The 22,480-nt window shown below is 36.3% G+C and overlaps 1 protein-coding gene across 31 annotated transcripts; it reads left to right on the top strand.

Annotated features, from left to right (window-relative positions):
- Positions 1–1,423: 1,423 nt before the first annotated feature.
- LOC129566711 (vascular endothelial growth factor receptor 1-like) lies at positions 1,424–20,820 on the top strand. Of its 31 annotated transcripts, none has more exons than XM_055442900.1 (20): positions 1,424–1,909; positions 10,674–11,142; positions 12,144–12,253; positions 12,386–12,605; positions 12,778–12,905; positions 13,932–14,076; positions 15,016–15,173; positions 15,261–15,450; positions 15,719–16,039; positions 16,128–16,297; positions 16,468–16,488; positions 16,574–16,874; positions 16,962–17,411; positions 17,525–17,901; positions 18,049–18,151; positions 18,225–18,399; positions 19,039–19,172; positions 19,248–19,525; positions 19,657–19,868; positions 20,008–20,820. In XM_055442900.1, exons 2-20 carry the CDS (start codon positions 10,965–10,967, stop codon positions 20,708–20,710), a joined length of 4,374 nt encoding a protein of 1,457 aa, XP_055298875.1. In that variant the 5' UTR covers positions 1,424–1,909; positions 10,674–10,964; the 3' UTR covers positions 20,711–20,820. The 31 variants fall into 31 exon arrangements, with proteins under 31 accessions (XP_055298875.1, XP_055298865.1, XP_055298870.1 ...); XM_055442895.1 differs by having other exon boundaries at positions 1,445–1,909; positions 18,955–19,172; XM_055442898.1 differs by having other exon boundaries at positions 1,445–1,909; positions 15,013–15,173.
- The last annotated feature ends 1,660 nt before the right edge of the window (positions 20,821–22,480 follow it).

The following is a 22,480-nucleotide window of genomic DNA, read 5'->3' as shown; positions in this document are numbered from 1 at the left end:
AAATGAGGTTTATTTTAGCGAGATTGTCAAAGTTGGATTTCAATCAAGTCATGCAAAGAAAAAATAAAAACTTGTTCTCGTTCATATAAATAAGTTTATCGCTTCCATTCTTATCGCTCACAGTACAAAGGAAACATGAAGATATTAGAATACAATTAAATGTGAATGAACAAATGTGTTCACTTGTAAATTATGGCCTCAGTAGAACATAATGTCAAATGTCCAGGGAATTTATTGAAATACTTCGAAGTTTCTAGCGTCAAGCAGCTAAATTCAGACAGATCTCGTTTCCGAGAAATAATTTAAATGAAACATTAGTTATTCCACATGATTTATGTCTTTTGTGCGGCAAACAATTGAAAATTGGTGAGCAATAGAAAATGAGGTGTATTTTTTCGACCTCAACAAAAGAGTGAACAGCAGCAGTATCAGCATCACGACAAGCAGCCGAACAGAATGCATTGCAATGCGGAGTACCATCGGTGACGTAATCATTTGTTGAACGAACGTAGAGGGAAAAAAAAACAACGGAATTCCAAACAAATACAACGAGATTCACCTCGAGCGACAACAACACATGAAAACTTCTCCACTTGGATGCAGCAGCAGCATACCTGTTTTCAAACACATCGGCACGGATGCAGCAATACGGAGGAGTTAAATCAATTGCCATTGTTGGCGTGTGTGAGATGCAATACAAAAACAAACCTAATAAGAAATGAAAAAAAAATTCTCTCTAGGCTTTCTGCAAGCGAGCATAGCAGCAGCACGTCGAGATTCAATTGCGTACGACACGAACACACAAGTTGTTTGACACTGATATATGATATATTGGCATTTTTGTCTATTTATTTGTTGGTTGTTATTTGTGAAATAACACCTTTTTTATTTACTATTCGGTATTTGCGTATGTGTGTGTGTGTGTTGGAGCAAGAGTTGGCCGAACGGCTGCTCCCACATAACAATGGTCATCGCTATTGCCAAAACAACCATCCGTGTTTTGTATACTTGACACTGACGCACGGCACAAAACAAAAGAGCGAAACACATTAAAAAAATGGCATGAACATCGGTTTTTGTTTGCCAATGGATTTCGAAGTGTGTACTGTGTGCTCATAAAATAGGTATGAGCGAGCGCGCGCGCGGCATCCAAAAAGAAGAGAAAATTAAATAACGAACCCAAAAAATATGCCCAACGTGATTAAATACATCAGAGTTGGAGTGGCTGCACGGTGTGTATGTGTTCATATGGATAGCCATACACACGAAACACCGTAACGAATTAAGACAGACAAAACTATGAGCCGCACACAAATACAAACATTAAAATATCCACCAACACAGTCAGAGCGCCGAACGAGCAGCAACGAAACACATACACACAGAGACAGAAAGCGAATTAAGTAGCGAGGTTGAGAATAACAATGCTCGATTATTAGTACTTAGTTAAGTTTGCGGTGTTTCCATGTGAGGTTCGGTCTCTCGCGCGCACGATACAACAGACAAAAAAATTCCGTCGTACAATTCGAGCCGTAGCATTAATTGTATTTCTCTCACTGACCAGTGGAATTCGCTATGAATTATTTTGCCTGTTCTATTTGACTACTTAATTTCAATTGATTCTAATGTGTGTACGTTGCTTTGTGTATGTTCTCTAACGTCAATGATTTTTTTCTTCACACTCAATTTTGTGAGTGTGTATTTTTTTTTTATTGTTCTAATACCGTGTTGTGTGTGACTGAATAAAACCACTGGAATTTTCAAATACAACTGAAAACGAAATAAAATTATTGAGAAAAAAAGCGAATTTTGCTAGTGTGTTGAATAGCAATTGTTTGGAGACGAAATCACGTGAAGTTGTGTATGCATTTGCATTGAAATTTGTGTATGTTTGAAAGCGTATAAAAAAGTGAGTTTCGATGGTAATTAAAAAATTTACGACTTAGGAATATGCATCGCCAGCTGAAATCTTCCTGGAGAACAATATATAGAAAGAAAAAAAAAACATGCGCAAGCAATAAGTGCTCATTTTTACGACTGTTTAAGAATACAACTGCAAATGGAAAAATTCTCGTCCAAACAAAAAAAAAGCATCCAAATACGATTGTGATGATGTGTTGTAATTTGTTTATACTTTCCATCTTCGTCGGTTATTTACGTAAAATACGGTCAAAGCAATGGTATTTTATGAATGATGAACGCACTAAAACAGCGGCACCTTGACGATGGATGAGTCATAGTATAAAAACGATTCAACGATCGAACATTTATTGCGTTATATCGCTGATCGTTCCGTCAATTTCAAGCAATATCGTCGACGTTGGACAGCGCCGGTGCTACGCGCACACGAAAGAGATTGTGTTTGTGTCAATGGCAAAAGAAACAAGCGAACAACGTAATCTCATTCAGCGGTATGATAGATGTGAGCGAACGTAGTCCGATGTTAACGTGTGTATATATATCTATTTCTTGGAACCACCACACACTCTTACCTGTTTCAATATAAATATTTTCGTTACCGGTTTGGGTTTCTCCAACATATTCTGCTTTTATTTCGACTCAAAATGAAAAAGAGTTTCAAATGCATTCGAAAAGCACGAGTCATTTCAAGTTTTTTTTTTCGGAACAGAAGAGAAAACGAAATAATAATAATGATTCGATAGTTGTTGAATTGTTGATGTTCAACCATCGCAACGAACTTTGTCGTACGATCAAGAAATTGAATGAAATATTCGGAAGATAACCACCTTCTTCAACATTTTCGACAATTTTTTTTTTTTGGTTCTTCGTGCAAAATTCTCTCGATAGCGATAACGAGATAGCAATTGAATTGAAAATGATAGCGATTCGTGTAGAGTTTTTGTTCTGAATACATCGTCACTGAAGCAGAAAAAAATCGACGCAAAGTGGCACACAAAGATAACAAAGTTCTTATGAAATTTCAATCAAATCGTCGACTTGATAAGATTCCGTGTATTTACACTAATTTCCTCGTATTTCTATAGAAATTTACCACAACACTCAGGCAGTTTTCCCGTGTTATCGCAGGCGATTTTTTTTATTCATACAATGCAAATATTTTATCATATGCCACAATTACACTGTTGACAAATACCTCCATTGTGACATATAATTGTTATAAAATACTGAGAATATGACGATAAATTTGTGTGAAATTGAATGATGAACAAAAAGCTATTGAGATCGAAAAAGATTCCGTTTTCTCCCAAACAAAACGGTTGCCGTGTTTGTAATACAAACGTTGTAATAAAAAAGCCAATTTACACCGTCAAACTGAGTAGTAACACTGAAAATGCAAATACAATGTTTTAAATGCAGACGTCAAAAATTTTCGTTGGGCAAAAAAACCGTATTTACGAAAACCATTTTGCATACTAATTGCTTATTAATTGGCTTGACAATTGGTTACACTTCATACTATACCGAATGAGTTCGGTCCGACTCTTGATATCATACGAAATTCTTCGGTATGTGAATCATACATGCTCATCGTGTCAATGAATCAAACAAACTTCAACTAATAAATAGCCCGTTTGTCAATACGCAATCACACATATCATATTCGTGTGTATGTTAAAATGTCGCCGAAATGTGTTCCATATTTAATGGTGCGTTTCAAACCGTCGTAAAACGTTCGAATCGAATAAAAATTACTATGTATGACATTTCAATCCTATACACTCTGACAATAAAGAATAATTGAATAATGTGTATGCAGTCGTAATGTTGGCGTTTCGATAGCTGCTCTTGTTCTCGTTTGAAAAGAGAGAGAAAAACAGTCTAATTGAATTTCTTCACTCGAATGAAAAAGGTCCATTTGGGATCAAGTAGTCGATGACAAAAAAAAATTAACGAGCCCAAGGTTCGTGCTCATGCTTAACGTCTGCATTTCGGTGGCGCAACGAATTTCGTGAAATGAACGAGACATGCATTTTAAATTGCGATTGAACTGAACGTTCACAAATACAACAACGACATGCACTAAACTCACAGTTATTTGTTTGTTTTTGCATTCGATTCCGAGAAAGTTTTCAACAAATCCCATTTAGAATTCGATTAGACTCGTACAAGATTTATTTACTTTTTTTACCGCAGCTACTGTTATTGCACTTGGGAAGACGAACCATACTTCCCATTTTGTTTGCTGTTTTCTCAAAATTGAGGAAAAAGACAGACATACTTGTAACGAGGGAAAAGCGAAAAAACGAAAAAAAATTCGAGCAGTTATTGAAAAGAGATAAACAACGCAGTGAAGGAAAAATGGGAATGGGAATTGAAACCTGAAATGTTCGATAAAATCAAATACATACAATGAAATATTTAATTGATTTGCCAATCGCGAGTGTGCGATATATCGCATAATATATTGATGATTTATTTATATCATGGCGTCACAAATGTGCGTGATATACTCCAGAGACACGAGAGTGAAGGCGGCGCGGGCAAAATGAGGCTACTGTGGAATAAAATAAGCGATTAATTTTCGTACATATAAAATTGATGTTATGAAATTGCCATTGTGAATGACGTCCAAGTGACCATTCCCATTGCCACGAAATGCAATCGATAAAACTTGGGAAAATTCATTTTGATTCGAATGAAAAATTTAGAGAGAGAGAAAAAAAAATCAGCTGAATTCTACGAAAGCCAACAATTTGTGCTAGCGCTGAAAAAGATCACGTACAATTTCTGCGAACTCATTTGGGTTTGGTTGCAATTTTGCAACGACGATAGTGTGAGACAATGCTTAATCATAATTAAAAAAATGTGAAATGACAAAATAAAATGCGGTTTTAGGAGTGGATGACAATAAATCTCCGATTTCATTATAGTGAGTGCAACGGGAGTGAATCACTCGCCGGGGCCAGAAGCCAAAGTAAACACAAAACATGGTGAAGAATGCTTGGTCGGCGATTATTAAATGAAATGACAAAGTTCAATATAAAACGGTGTGTGCGTGTGTTAATTGTAGAAGCATGAAGCACCGACAGAGAGAGAGAGAGAGATATTTAACGGCTTGTTGGAATCCCCCGGCTAGCACGGCCCAATCGATCCGGCTGTTTATGAGCTGCATTAAATGAATGTTATGCAAAAATGGCTCAAATAAAATATGAAACCGAATGCGTGCATTTGGCGTGAAGCACGTTTTTAATTGCATCATTTCGCTGCATGCGAACACACACCAGAATCGTTAAAAAGATCCTGTTTATTTTATAGAGTGCTCGAGCAGTGCACATAAATATATTTTAATATTAACCATACGGCTCTTGTGGCGGTGGCCATACATGAACCACGTCTAGGCAATATCAAATGTAGACATCTAAGCGGCCGAACTGAACCATTAACCAAACTGAAAACGTCACGCCATCCGCTTTTATTATAATATAAATTTTCTTTTCAATTTTATAAGTTTCCATAATATGTGGCCGATCTCTGGATTCGGCCCGACACCATAATCATTTATGAATGGGAAATATTTCGTGTTTTGTTCTGCAAAACTTTTAATTTGTTCCACCGACAATCACAGCCCACTCGAATTTCTGAAGCACACCAACCGAATCGATTGTGCGTATATGCAAATGAAAAGCACGCAATTTCTAACTTTGACGTAGTTCGTGTCGATGTTGAATCACAGTCATGCTATGCACGCTTGTCAAAGTTTCCCATTTCCACACCGTGTTTTTTTCTATGTTGCGCTTTGATTTCCAATTCTCATTTGTTTCACGTCAACTCAGAGAGTCAATCAAAGTCTTGGTTGGATTGTAAATAAAAAGCAACCATTTTTTACAGTAAAAAAATGGTTTCACTCCAGAGAACAACAGTAACCCGAACTCCGTTTTCTTTGACGAAAGCCATTTATCTTCCGTAAATAGAGCAAGAGTTGTAGACAACACACAGAAAAAAAACGGTCAAATCGACCTTGAAATTTTGCCGAGTGAGTCGCATTGCAGCAAAGATCTGTGCTAATTGGATTCAACGAAAAATTAGATGAAATCGTCTCGAGGCGACTCTGCTGCATGAGTTCAACTACTCACACGAAAAGAAAATAAAATATTATAATAACCAGTTTTATAGTAGCAAAAAAAGTGAGCTCATTCTGTTTCTACGCTACTGTCGCATACTCATACCTGGTGAAGGCATATCGCGTCATTATCTAGCCTAACAATGAAATTGCGTTGCGCGCAAACAGCAAACATGTCTCAAGTGATGAATATTCGATATCGATTTCGTTTTTTTTTCTTCTACGAACATCCACTTGCAATTAATCAAATGCGCGTTGTTTCAGACTGAATGGCAGACTATCGAACTGAAAATAGAAAATTTAATAAACGAAATGCTTAGCTGACTAAGCAGCTAATTTTCGATTCTGCCTAGAAACAGTCGTTTTTTTTCTACTTCCAGTTTCGAATGTTCCAAACCAAGCCAATGTACGACGAAATTACTATTTTCACAGTAATGGATATTTATAGTAACTAAAGATTAATCGACTGGAATCAATAACAATTTAAATGTAATTGAACACAATGTTTGAAAATTACTCTCCGTTGCTGTTGTGTGCTGTTTCTAAATTCTCAAATGCGGTTCTCGAATCGCCTTGAATTTGCAGTTTGAATAAACAAATAAAGTTTGTTGATTAGGAATCGTTCGTTTGTTCGTGCGTTTGTTTCCGTTGGGTTTCTGTTTATCATCAATATTTCAGGCGAAGTGTTGAAAATTTGTCTGAATCATACGAAAAACAACAACATTTCATTGCTTGTTCCAATATATACCATTCCCAATGGGGAATGTCAATCGAATGAGAATTTTACAACGATGTTCATTCGTTTGCATTCTCGCCGTATATTTTTATTAGGCTAATGGTGTCTGTCGACATAAATTCGGAGAAACCATTTATGAATCTCTGTTCTTGATTACCAATTTGCCATTATCAATTGGAACTCATTCGTTGTGAAATTCGGCACTGGTTTGGCATAGAGCGTAATTACTTTTCTGGGAAACAATTAGTTCTATTTGGAAATGTCTTAGGTGATTTTATTAAGAACTAAGTAAATATATATATGAACTGTAATAAAAAACTAAATGATGGTCAATGCTTAACCCCCAAAAAGAGCGCTAACATTGATCAAACGAAGTGGCACTCAATGGGTATCCAAAATGTGCTCTTCCAATTTGAAAAATTACATGGGAATCGGTGTGAATTTATGAGCGACCATAAATTGTTTACAGTCTAATGAGGATGGCATCACCTGTGGTTGACACTTCATGTGAACTACTCCATCAAAACCTCCACATTCATTGGGAAATATATCACCACCTTTTCACATCGTGTCGACCAATTTTTTTTTGTTCGCATTCAAATGCATAGGCGAAAATGGATGGCTAAAGCACACACACACACACCATTTATTCCCTTTGCTAATAGTTTTTCAGGTGAAATTCGCTCATTACGTCTAAGTGCGCGTTCATGCTATCAGTTCTCCCATCCTACCACCTACGCTGCTTCGTGCATCACCGTCATTACATCCATTCCATAATTATTTATTATTGGAAAATAAATGTGACCGTGAACCATTTGACCATTGTCAACATTTGCAGAAATAAAACAGCATGTTTCCGGCTCATTTGCCGCCACACCTTTCTTTGGCTCACTTCAAAGCAGTAATTAAATTTACACGTTTAAAAAAAAAACACATTCGAACGAACTGTGTATCTGATATTTTTTTATTTGACGAGAGCAAATATTATCATCCTCACTGATGTGGCAGCGGCGTATTGTCGTTTATTTCATGAATCTCTTTCAGAAAAAATAAATAATCACCGCGTTCTTTTCTGTGATAAACAAATTCAATATTCATATCAGTCGGTTGAACTTATAAAATTAATGAAGCGGCGAATGAACTGCTCCACACAGTGTTTTATCATACATGTGATATGATAATGCGTGGGCTCAAAATCCATTATGTTATGCTCCTGTTTTGCAATGACTGAAATGAATTTTTCTAGTTATGCTCTATCGCTATCAACACAGGACATGCGTATGAAATTTTGCAGTTTTTTTCTTAATTCTTGGAACTGAATAAATACGACGCTTCTAGCTCGGAAGTTGAAGAGAAATCAACGGAAACTTTTCGACGTTACTTCGATTGAGGCAGGAAAGGAGTGCAAGTGTAATCGTTCATCATTTGAATTAAAAAATAAAACATCCAAATAAAAGTCAACATATTTTGTGGTACATGACATATGAAATGATAACGAGTCCCATGTAATGGAATGCTTGAAACATGATCATAAAACATACGAAAAGAAAGTACAACCGAACTATCCATGTATCATACTTGAACATTGCTGTTAACCCGGAACAAAAGGCAAGCATTCAGTGCCGCACACATAGCGGAAATGTCAAAAGACATAAATTAAGCCACTTGCATTGGAACCAGACCACAGAAGAAAATGCGATAGTCGTCGACGAATGGAAAAGGAAATTGGTGGAAGAATGTTGAATCACACTGAGAATGATTCGATTTAATGTTTCGAGTTTGGAATACAGAACTCGGCACTAAATCAAAAGGCATTCCACTCATCAAAAATGGTTTCAAAATGAAGTGATTTGTTTCTCTGGTAACATTTAACGGAGTTCAATTTTGAACGAAAAACAACCTCATTCATTAACCATATGTACATTTTGGTGTAAACCAAAGGCGATTACAATCTCTTCAATTAAATACACTTTAAAGAGGGCAATTAAGACCAGACGAAACGACGGCTCAAGCGTAATCACTTTTCCTCACACGCCCTCAAATGCACCAGTGCCGCTCATCGCCGACGAATTGCTGAAACTAAAACAATAAATGCCATTTTTTTTTGCTGGGTTACTGCAACGTATCGAAGAGAAATATTCTTCAATGAATTTCATTTGCACATTTCTCTCGTTCTCCGAGTGAAGTTGAACATTTGCGGCAAAAATCATATTTCATTCATGAATCGGATTGTAGAATGGTTTTAGCTCCAACTTACTCATTTTATGTAGTAAATGAACGCTCACAATTGGGCTAACAAAAGGCGATAACAGCCCAAAATGCTACAACGAAGAACACCAACGAAATAGACTCACCTATCACGCATTATGCAATCGAGCGGTTTTTCTTACGAAAAAGGAATTCTGGAGCGCGCATGTGTTGCGTCCCTCCATTCAGACAAGTACCATATCAGCCGACGATGCTTCAGCCGTTTTTAACTACACTTTAGTTCACACATTTCCTGAAACCATTCCTTGAATTATAAATGCCGCTACAATCGACATGTATGCACTTTACCGAACCTCAGAAGTGTTGTAAGCAACAGAAAAACAAACATCGATAATATGCATTCGGTGTATTGTTAACACGCTTCGACAATGGAATTCTAAATGCTCGCTCACTGAATAAAATCGCGTGGTAGTTTATATTCATTTAAACCACTTTCACATCGATAGAGCGCCGATTCGCAGAAGAGCTTTTCGTCGAAAATCAATGAATGAGCGCTTGACAAAAACAAACAACGAAAATACCGCTATTTTTAGCCAACTCAACACGTTTTATCCACTTATTTTTACCACAGTGGACAAAAATAATAATCAACGAATTTAAAATGGCGTCATTATCGCATATTCATTGAGGATTTTTCGCTTATCCATTGAATTTAATCGCGTTTAAACAATTCAATTGCTTGAAAAATTCGTTTTTTACGCCAATTCAATAAGATAAATAATAATTTAAAAGGAAGACGTATCATTTATCGTGCATTTACATATAGATTCAACAATCAACTAAATGCTTAAATGTTTTAAAAATAGCGCCATCCATTGATTAATTATCAAATTTCCGAAAATTATGTCGGAATTTAAGGAACCGAAATCATCAAGAAGTGATTTCAACCGAATCGAGTGTTTTCTCGCAGAGATCGAGATATTATTGTATCAAAGATTTCGGTCAATGCATGCACCCACCAATAAAAGAACAAAAATTAAAAATAAACACAAATCGGGCGCATATCACAGCTATTTTCATGCTCATACAAATCACGACCGCTAAAATTAAACAAACAGTGTTCGAAAGAAAAAAAAGAAGTGGAGAAAAAACGTTGGTTTCTGGTAAAAGTGTGTAATTTTGTTGTTGTTTATATCACACACAAAAATGCTCTATATCCAACGTTTGGCCTATGCAAAGCGGCCGACAAAGTGATTTTAACATGAAGCTGATATTTTTGTTGGAGTCAAGCGTCGCTGTTGAGCCGCATGTTTAGTTTATCGGTTCAAGAGTGAACGCACGAATGAAACAAAAACTATAAACATTACCATGTAACACATGTACACCGGCACTACTATTGCTCTATCTCTCTCCTTCTCGCCTTCTCTTTTTTCTTGCTGTTTCATCGAAATCCATTTGTACGGATGAATGAGGCACAAACAATAGAATCGTTTCTTTTTGTTCGGTTTGCGATGTGTTCGCCACACTCATAAAACGCTGTTGTTAAAACAGCAAGTAAAATACAAATTAGAATTTTATGCACAGCCTGTGCAGCACAGGCATAAGCGATAAGCAACCAAATGTTGTTGTTTTTGTTATTATTATTTTTATATGTGTATGTTTTTTTTCTCTCTACTTTCATTATAGCTCTAGCAGTGAGTGGCTCCAGAAACACCAACCACAAACGTTGGACGGCAGTCGAAAAAGAAGTATCAATTTGTGACGTTGGAACTGCTGCCGTCGCCGCTGCCGCATTGATGTCGCAGTTTAATTAAGAAATTGTGCACAAATTCAGTTTATTCTCATCCATTGCTTCTGTTCGTCAATTCAATTAAGTGGCCCGAGTGGCGAGTGAAAGACAAAAAAAAAACAAATATGACAAACCAGTGTGAAATGACAATTATGTGATTGGTGACAAATTATTATGATGCACTGAGCATGAACAACACAATTTTATTGAATTATTATTCACATCGACAAACAAACAGACTACACACAACAAAGAAAGCATCAGCGATGGGGAGAATACGGACTTGTTGCTACAGTAAACTAAGCTGCACATCAATTTTTTACATCACATTGGTTTTATTAATTGATTCCATCCAATGCATTACGGGTAAGTGCAGTTTGACTCCTTTCCAAAATAAGATGAATTCACTTTTGTTTTTCGCGATGTTGTAAACGACCATATTTCGCAACAAAATCGCACTTTTACATTCGCTATTTCGAAAGAAATGCCAACACTCACGCCCAAGTGGTATACCGGTTTTTTACGTCACACATTTATCGGTATCAATGCGAATCAATAATCGAAACGTTGAACGGAGCGACTGATAAATGGTTTTCCCCCTTGAATTCAATCGAAATTTCGTAAACAATGTCATTTTGGGATTTTACAGACGACATTTGGAACATTTCACGATTCTTTTCTTCCATCGTTTTTTTCATAAATCCGACAACAAAATCAATACAAATCGAATATGATTGCGAAAACAAATTCACAGTGTTGGCAAAGTGTGGAAAAACCATCCATTGCATCTCGACCACAGTCCGTGCGTAACATATGCTATAAACAATTTATAGCAATAAATCGTGTAATTTTCAAAATAAAAATGCCCAAGTTTCCACGACATTTACAGCAAAAGTGGATGTTCGTGTTCGGGGATTCTATTTGGATTTGAGTGAATGCGCGAGCGCATGTATGTGTGTGAGTTACAGGCTGACATTGTTTAATGAAATTTTACGCCAACATGCAACAATAATTTACCATATGTATTTCGCACGTACGTTTAATTATAAAATATTATACGGTTTATAACGTGTTGACTTCAAACAACGGGGAGAACAGTAAAAAATAGGAGAAATCCGTTCATTTTATGAGTTTGTGCTGAAAACTTCGGCCAATGAATATATTTTCAGTGTGCGGATTTCCGTTGAATAAACTTTTGGAAATGTTCAGTTTACCCAAACAAAGGATTTTCAGCACGTTTTTTTTCTGTTCGAATCGATTTTCAAACAATATTTTATCAAATTTGAAATTCATTTGGGAGTTTGTTTTTTTTTTCAAACTAAATTTTGACCAAATTCAATAATATTTGTTTTTCTATTGTTCTACAGACGGAGTTGCACCAGTGATTACACCACCAGAACCAGATATTACCGTGTTACCCAGTGAAAAAGTCAAATTCACTTGCCAGTCCACCGAACCGATTCATTGGCAATTTCATGTAATTTAAATCAATTTCAGTTCGATTCAATTCGTAAAAATCAACTTGAAATTCATCTCAAAATTCATTTTGCATTCAATTTTCACATTCAAAAAGGAAATTAACTAGTTTGTTTTACCATTTTTATTTCAGGAGGAATATCATCTAAATGGAAACCAGCACAACATACACGAATCATACAATCATGGCAGTCAGTATCCATATGAAAGTACACTCGAGATAGATCAAGTGGATTACACTTACGTTGGATATTATCATTGTGTGAAGAATCTAACAGAAGCAGAAATCAACGAAGGCTTAGACACATTGGTCGAATTAGGATTGGCGTCGAGAATTTACTTATTTGTTGAGGGTAGAAAAAAATTAATTTCTTTCATGATTCTTGATATTTTCAATCTTTTTTACGCAATGAAGATGCTTTCAATCAGATGATTTCAACTTTAAATTCCATTTCAATGCATCACAAAAATTATGATTGATATCACTGAATTTTCTCTTTGTCTCTTTCATCCAATTAATATCAGATCCACAACATCCGCTTGCTCCAGTGACGATTCCGGTTCTACAAGGAAATCAGCACCAAGATATTGTGATACCGTGCAAGCCGACAGCCAGAAATTATGATGTTAAACTGATCAAAGAGAGTGATGAGGTAAATTTCTATCGAAGATTCATGTTTTCGGAGAGTTTTTCTTTGATCCATAAAACTAATGTGAGGAAATCAGGTGGGCGTTCAGTTGCCGCCTATAGGTCTGATAATATGTCAATATCTTTGTATCGAATAGCGTGTTTCGAATGCAAATGCAATCAAATTAATTCAAGCATTAGGCAGTGGCGCGTTTGCGTGTGATGCATTTTAATATCAATACATGTACTATACGCGATTTCATTGTTTGAAACACGGAAGGAAATTTAACCAAACAAATGGACGTTATTACGTTCGTGTAAATGTCAAGTGAGAGAAAAATTGATTAAAAAATCATTAATTTCTATACAGAATATTAAACTCAATAATCTGGGATTTGATCTGTATACTGGTTTTGAGATAAAGAATTTAACCCTTGACCATCCTGGCACCTATAAATGCAAGTCAAAACGAAGCAACGAAGATATCGAAATTACGATAAACGTGAATAGTATGTGAAATTCTTCCTTTTATTTTCCATTTCAATTCCATCGACTAAAAACATACATACACCATTCGTCCATTAAGCCATGTATATTACCGCCATTGCATGCGATCCAGAATTATTACGCATAAAATAAAGCTATAATAATAGTGTATAGTGAGTGAGAAAATAGGTAAATATGGAAATATTACGTTTGACACGAAGCCAGAATTATTATAAATGACGTCCTTTCAACTTCATCCATAGTGTAAATTTGCTCACGTCGTCTATCAGCCGACATGTATAGAAAATCATTTTGCGATTAGCCAATTTAATAATAATATGAAAATGTAATTGAGTTTTAAAATCAACATTCACAGGAAACGTGCATTTTATTGTGGATAAAATGCTTGCCCAGCCGTTCATTTTTATTTTATTTTTTTCATTATACTAGTTTAAGATTTTTGAAATTTATATTTTAAAATATAAATAGTTACCATCACGTGAACCCGTCCATTTATTATAAGCTGCATTTTTTTTTCTCTTTCCCGAAAACCATTATTTTACAGTCGCATCAATTCGAATCAACATTTAGCCCGACCGAAGGTTATCGAATCAAATTGAATGAAGTGACCGATGGTGGTAGTTACACGTGCCACTCAAAATTCGATTCAACCGGCGAATTTGATGTACATTTCAGTATCCATGTGAATTGTGAGTTGAATAAATGCCATGGCAATGCAACAATTGTGAATGATATGCCCGCTACTACCGTTGTTGCACCGATTTCTCTAAATCAAATAACAACAATAAGCACGCAACATTTAATGACAGTTACTACTACTACCACTACCGCTAGTAATCCAATGGTTAAGCAAATACGATCTGGTGTTGGTAAATCATCATTTTCAAAACGACATATTTCATCTAATTTCTCTACTGCCTCTGTATCACCTCCTACTCCTGCTACCCCAACTGTTACCTCTTCTGTTTTGCAATCTAATCAGCACATGAGTTTGTATGACGTAGAAATAACAACTGCACCAACTGATTCAATTACTACCACACGTTCCGATTTGGACGATGTGGCCATCCGACGATATAGCGCTCGTAGACAAATGCCAACGCCATCGTACATTCTGGAGAAAACAAAACGCAGGGGTTAATATTCTTTCTCGACTTTTTGAATATTTGTGTGCGTTTTGTTCTGTTCGGTTCTGTTTTGTTGTTCTCTTTTTTCTATCTTGTGTTAACTTTCTGTTTCTTTCTTTTCCTTTTAACTCGGCCACTTTTATTTGTTTCCTCTTTTTTCTTATCTATTGGTTTTTGGAATCACTTCATTTGTGATTATTTTTTTTTATTGTATGTATTTTTATTGCATGTATTTATTTTGTACTTATCATTCTATTTGTCATCACTTTTAATTTCATTTTTGCTCGCATGCTTTGTTGTTAATTTTTGTTTTTATAAAATTGATTTAATTCTTAATTTTTTTCCTTTAGTTTGTTGATTTTGGTTTAATTTTTTAATGCTGGCATTTTTTCGTTCTGGTTTTTTTTCTGTGTGTCTTTTGATGTTTTGATGAACTATTAAAATGACATATAAATATTAACTCTTCCAATCAAACAAAACTCAACTCTGCCAATCAAGTAGCTGGGCAAACTTTTGTGAACAAGCCGAACATTACATCGAAAACACAAAACTATGGAATTGAAGGCGGCAATCTTGAACTCAAATGTTCGGTTGAAGTTGGACTGGGAACACTAATATACATGTATTGGTTTCTTCCAAACAATAATATTTCATTAGAGGTTTGTATCGTTGAAGAAAAAAAAAATTTAGAACGGTTTCAGCTTGGAAATAAAATAATAATCGCAAGTATTCACATTGATTGTCAGGAGGGACGCGCAATAATTTCAGAACCAGTTCGTGAAAAACATGAAACCCATCCAGAACTGTCACATGCTGTCGGAAAGTTAATAGTCCACAATTTGGATAAAACTAAAGATGCCGGTTTTTACAAATGCATGGTCGAGGATTCTTCATTGAATCGCAATTCGGACCTTATAAATGTGATCAAAATTTTAGGTATGTGCAAATTAAGGAATATTTTTAATCTTTGGGCATAAAAGGCAAACTTTTGCGAAATATACTTCATACTTATTTCACATTTTTAACCTGTGATTGAAACAAAACATGTGATTCTCTTCTGTGTGCAACCAGTTTCAAGTTTCTGTTTCTACGCACAAGGTGTGCCTTTTGTTCTCAGGGGCTAATTTTTTTTAAGTAATCTATGAAACTCCATCCAATACTTTTCAACGTAAAAGCCTAACTTTATACTTTAAATCATCGACAGATCCCGATGAATCGTTCATCGATATTAATGAGCCAACGGGCAAATACAAGGCGGAAGTGGCGTCGACTAAAAAAGAGGTTCAATGGATTGCAAAGTACGCGGGCCATCCAATTCCGGAAATTGTTTGGCGTGACACTCGCGGGAATGAGATTCCTTGGTCGTTATCAGAAGACAAGAATCGTAAATATGAAGCGATCAAAGATGGTAAATCGACAACTTTGAAGATTCGACAGCCAAAAATTGGCGATTCGGGATTCTACATTCTACGTGGTGATAACGGTCAAAAGCAAGAGGAACGAAAGTTCCAATTGCTAGTCAAAGGTAAAGAATATAACATTTATTATGAAACACCTTTTTTCGCATATTTTTCTTCAAATATTGAATCTTTGATTTGTTTTTTCTGCAACAGAGAAACCACAGCTTAGCATGGAAGATGTATCGGCCAAGCCAGGAGAGAACGCAGTGATGAAGTGCAATATATATGGCTATCCAGCATCATCAGTGACGTGGTCGTTCATACCATGCAGCAAGCCCGAGTTTGACAGTAACTCGTGTGACGAAAGCAAAAAAATTAAATATGTAAGTGGTGATGAAATAAGCTTGGCTTTGGTTTTGGCTTCTATTGTTAAATTTGCATTTTTTTTTCTTGATTTTTACTACATCCGAAAATTGGTCTTGGAATTTTTATGTTTGGTAACATCTTTTTTTTTGCATGATTACTAACACCCTCATTTTTTGCACTAACCTAGAATCATTTTACGCACGAAAATGTAAGTTTTCTCACACGCTCTTTCAAAGCGATGTTCATTATCGCATTGGAGCCATTCGATTCATGTTTTCTTTGTATTTCTGTAGAATGAGACGATGGCGGTTCAGACACTTCAAACACATCTGTTCAATCAAACATCGACATTCACATTCATTCCGGAAAGTACGGGAATCGTTATTTGCAAGGCGAAAAATACTGAGGGCAAAACAAATGCCACCGCAAAGGTCATTATCAATGACTTGAACGAAGAGCTAAGCGTTTGGAGTCCCAACACGTTGCCCATTTCAATTGGAGACGATGTGTCTGTTGTATGCGGAGCATCGGATCACAAATATTCGCAGGAGCTAATGTGGTACAAGGATAATGTCCCCGTTGTGAATTCCGATAGTACGTACACTTTACAAATAAAATACGAAAAAAAAGGAAAATCAATGCTTATCTAATTCGAAAATGTACAAATTTGTCCAATCCTAGATGTTGAAGTGATATCAGAAGAAACGAAATTTTCGCATCGACGAGAAATTCGGTGGAAATCCATTGACGGATCAGCATCCGGCCAATATGAGTGCAGGGCAAATGTTATCGGTGGTACGGTAGAGTCAAAAATGTTCGAGTTGGATGTGGTACAACCACAGAAACCAGAAATCGATCCCAATTTTAAGAGTGGAGGAGTGTCCAAGAAACCAGTTGGAGAGCCGATTAAACTGAAATGCCAATTCAGAGGAATTCCAACTCCGCAACTGACCTGGTATAAAAATGGCAATGAAATTCGACCAGATGTCGACGATAAACACATAACATTGGACGACAATGGCACGGTACTTCATCTGCATTACACTAAAGCTGAAGATGAGGGCAAATACAAGTGTGTCGCTATAAATAGGATTGGATCGACGTCACATGAGACAACACTCAAAATGACTGGTAAATAATTGATTCAGTATTATTTCCGTATCTGTTTCATTTTCACCAGCTCAAAATACTCATTCATCGATATTGACATTTCTAATTGACTTATGCATGTTTCATTTGCATAGGTTTGCCAACGGTCAGTGTGGCGTTCATCGTCAGTGTAATTGCAGTGATTCTGGTATTGGCCATCTGTACGATTTACTTGTGCATCCGTATTCGACGTGAACGTCGATTGTTCCGTGAATTGAAAGCAGCTGGTTTGGCCAATTTCGAAGAAGGAAATCCAGAGAGCATCAATCCAGATCTCGCACTGGATGAACAAGCCGATCTGTTGCCATATGATAAAAAGTATGAGTTTCCACGGGAGAAAATCAAGTTGGGAAAGCAGCTTGGAGCCGGTGCTTTTGGTGTTGTTATCAAGGGAATTGCACAAGGCATTGTTCCGTATGAAGAAGAAACAACGGTTGCTGTCAAAATGGTCAAGAAAATGGCTGATAATGAGGTATGTTCTGAAATTTTTCTGAGTCGAATTTATATTTTTCGCAGCGAAAATTTCGCTTCAGTGAACTACACTCGTTTCTTCCAAATTTGATCAAAGTTTATTTAATCAATTGTTTCATTTTTTTCTCTGTATTTTGGTAAAAATCAGGTGATGCGAGCGCTTATATCAGAATTGAAAATCATGGTACATTTGGGTCAACATTTAAATGTGGTAAACTTGCTTGGAGCTGTCACTAAGAACATTGCGCAACGTAAATAGACATTTTAATGAAAAAAAAATAGACAAATTGGAGAAATATCGCTAATTTTCCCTCAATTCTCCAGGTGAAGTGATGGTAATTGTTGAGTATTGTCGATTTGGTAATTTGCAGAACTTCCTTGTGAAGCATCGACGCTATTTCATTGATCAAATTGTTCGGGACAAAGATATAATCGATCCATCGATTCAAACCAGAGACCCAAGATGGTCAAACGACAGTGGCTACTCATACTTCAACAGGTAACGTGAATTTGAAAACGTTTTCTACGAAAACGAATCGTTTGCACTCTAGTCACTAACGATACACTAGATCCGTAGATGATAACAAAGAGTTGCTTAAATTAAACTCTTTTTTTTCTTTCCATTGCCTATTGAAAAAAAAAACTTGCATTGAGTATAGTCTAACCCGATACCGCTTTGCGGTGATGATAACGCATTTTGTTTGTTTGTTTTTTTGCTAATTCAGTCATAAAGCCAAATTGAAAATCAATTATTCATTGTTTCTGATATTTTGCTTGCTTCCATTTGCATTTGTTACCGGCTTTTTTTCCATTCATGGGTAATTTGAGGTGGCGGTTTGTGTGCATAATTAACCATTTGTATTTCTTTCTTTTCTTTTTTTCCGTTTTGGTTTTTTGGGTACTACTTTTATCTATATTCTCGTATGTAAACTGTGTTTGTGTAAACTTCTAAATAACCTGCAACTTATCCCGTTGGTGAAACCAATGCTTTAAACCACCAAAAAAACACCATCTAATCCTCTAACTATGCCACTTGCAACATATAAATATGCAGTAGTCTTGGATTAAAATATATTCAATTATACTTCCCGAATAAACAACAACAATTATTAAAAAATCACTACGAAAACAACAATAGACCCGATACCGATCGACAATCTGTCGTTAATTCAGCGTACATTCGACATTCAAACGCCGGCGATTACTTCCCAGGTGGAATGGACAGTGCAAACACAGAGGCAACACTTCTATCCCGTAATACGCATCCAGGCGGTGAGTTGGATATACATTTTGGGACGATTTTTTTTGAGAATATTTGCAACAAAATTCTCTTTTTTTCCCCCATAGGCGAAGAAAATCCGGCGATGTCAGACTCGCAGCCCGGGTGGCGTTCAAATTATCAAAGCGATTATAAAGGTCCGAGTCGGTCCGTTACAACGACCGACTTGCTTTGCTGGGCATTCCAAGTGGCACGAGGAATGGAGTACCTGGCATCGCGTAAAGTTTTGCATGGCGATTTAGCCGCAAGAAATATTCTACTTTGCGATGACAATGTGGTGAAGATTTGTGATTTCGGTTTAGCGCGATCGATGTACAAAACGGATAACTATCGCAAAAAGGGAGAGGTAATGAACAAATTGGTTTTGGCCATTAATCTAATTCAAAAATTCATTTGGAGTAAAAAAAAAAACCAAAGTCAGATTCAGTTTAGAATTGAAATTCATGAAATAAAACTGTTTGTTTTTATCGTTCACAGGCTCCTTTGCCGTTCAAATGGCTCGCCTTAGAATCGATCAGCGACCAAGTCTTCAGCACATACTCCGACGTTTGGAGTTTTGGAATTGTGTTATGGGAGTTGTTTTCATTGGGTAAAGTGCCATATCCTGGAATGGATGCTGATCAAGCATTGTATTTCAAATTGAAAGACGGCTACCGTATGGAGAAGCCAGATTTTGCAACACAAGACATGTAAGATTCGAATAAAACCAATTCCAATCGAGAAAATTGAAACTCTTTTCAAACATTTTGCATTGGTTCTTCTCAACAAAGTATTCTGTTTCGAATTTCCATCTTATCTCTGATCATTTTTTCCATCTTCGTTTTCCAGTTATGATATAATGTTGTCGTGTTGGTGTACAAATCCCGAATCGCGTCCATTGTTCGACGATTTGGAGAAGAGTGTTTCAAAGTTGTTGGAGAATGGTGTAGCCGAGCATTACATCGATTTGAATGAGCCATATTTAAAATCGAATGTGAGCCACTTCAACGAGGGACAGACGGATTATATTGCCTTAATGGGAGCGCCGGATTGTCAAGCGCCACGTACACCGAACCAATACGTGAACAGTCACGTGATCACAATGCAAGATGCATCGAATGCACAAAGCCAACCAGATTACTTGGCAATGAGTCCACCGGTAGATGTCAACTCACCGCGGCCCGACGGTCTCGATACACATGACTCGCATTTCCCATTCGCGGGAATGAATTCGCCTACGATAGTGAATAACCTGAACGCCTCGCAGAGTTCACCAAAGCTCCGCAACAAAATATCAAATATACCCGAAGAAATACCGATGCTCAAACGATCGAACCAATCGTTTCACAGTGATTCCGATTCGGAACTCAACACAACCGACGTAGTCGAAAGTATACCAGTTACCAATACACCGCGTAAAAATGTGAACGTACTGAATACAATGGCCGATAATTACGTGAATGTGCCATCGTCAAAAGTCACTAACAACAAGGATGCGGTGAGCAATCCGGGCTACGTGACCGTTTCAAATATCAACGAAACAAGGACTTGAAATGTAGGCGTGCAAAATGTTCACAATAGATCTTAAGTTTTGTCTCATTTAAATTGTTGTTGTTATAAATGTCGCTTTAACTGTGAATATACCAAGAAACATGGAATTTAGATCAATTTTTTTGTACAATCGAATTGAAATGTGCGGTAAAATTTGAATATTGTTGGGTGTTTTCTAAAGAGTCTTTTTATAAATGGCAATTCGTTTCTGCTTTGCCGCCATTTCCAAGAAGTTGCAATATGAATGCCAGCTTAGCTACAGTACACTGTTAGGCAATTTTTTTGTTAGTAACAAATGACAATGGAAATAAAGAGAAGATGAATTGACGGCCTGAGAAGAAAAACCTTTCCTACAAAACCTGTGCGCAGAACACAAACACAGAAATTGTTTAGTCAAAAGGCGAACAGCAAATTTGCGAGTGCAAAAACCTAATATATTTACAGCGAGCGCAAAAACCTAATATATTTACAGCGAGCGCAAAAGCATAACAGGCATACTTATACGGAGTTTGCATGCTAGTAGGCTTGTTATACTTTTGCGCTCGCTGTAAATATATTAGGTTTTTGCACTCGCAAATTTGCTGTTCGCCTTTTGACTAAACAATTTCTGTGTTTGTGTTCTGCGCACAGGTTTTGTAGGAAAGGTTCTTCTTCTCAGGCCGTCAATTGTAATGGTTTTGTATGTTGTTATATATAAGAAAAACGAATGAAATTTTATGTAACAAATGAAATTTATTTTGGAAACATAAATGTGAACTGTATTTGTCGGACGCACTCAAAGCAAAATCCATCATCATTCATAAGATTTAAATTGATTTATTATATTATTGACAATATGCATTTCGGAAATGGTATATTGATGTTAGGTTGCCTTAAAGGTTTTGACAGAACCACGAAAGAGCTCTACTCTCTAAATGATGCTCTTTTGTACATGCTCTATGAAAAACAACTGTTTTTCAAATTACAAAATTACTTAATTAGCTTGAAACTATGTAAGATATATGATCAACGAAACGTACAAATTATCTATTCTATTCTAAATGACGACGATGCGACGAAGATGAATTGAATACTACTTTTTTATACTAAGAACCAGCACCTTCATTTTATCTATTCAAACTATATTTTTCATTCATAGTCATGCTCTTTTAGACGGTCCAAATGGAAATAAACTTCATATTTAGTAAATGTAAATTGAAAGAATGGATTGTTTTCATTTCAATCCGCTTGCGATTCAGTGTAATAATGACGTTATTTGGGTAAGATTAAACCAAGTAAGTGTCTATTCTCTCGTCTTATTTATTGCTACCAGCGCAGATGTTTTTGTACATTTTCCAGTATTATTTCTTACCATTTTATATCATGGTGTTATCTTTGAATTTATCTGACTTTCTCTGGGAAAGAATGAAGACAATTCTCTTGTATTTTGTTGAAGAAATGGTATTCTCCATTTATCGTAGCATTTCCATGATTTGTTCATAACTTTTGCCTTTGTCTCTGGCAAGAATAGGATGATCAGAATGGCACCAGATAGGCATACTCCAGCGAATAGGAACCAGGAATGCTACCATGAAAATCAAGAATTTCATTCAACAATGGTAAAAATTTAATGACCAGAAATCCGCAAAACCATATGACTGTCAGGCACAGGGTTGCACCGAAATTCTTGATTTTTCGGGCAACACTTCTAGAATGATGACAAATGGCAATGACATAACACCCCAAGCTGCCACCAATAAAATGGACGAAAAACTCGCATCATAACCATCAT

Source organism: Sitodiplosis mosellana, unplaced genomic scaffold (assembly GCF_009176505.1).
Source record: "Sitodiplosis mosellana isolate CC-2019 unplaced genomic scaffold, AAFC_SMos_1.0 Smas_scaffold_4, whole genome shotgun sequence".
NCBI lineage: Eukaryota > Metazoa > Arthropoda > Insecta > Diptera > Cecidomyiidae > Sitodiplosis > Sitodiplosis mosellana.
The sequence above is the reverse complement of the archived record's forward strand: the minus strand, read 5'-3'. Positions and strand labels throughout refer to the sequence as shown.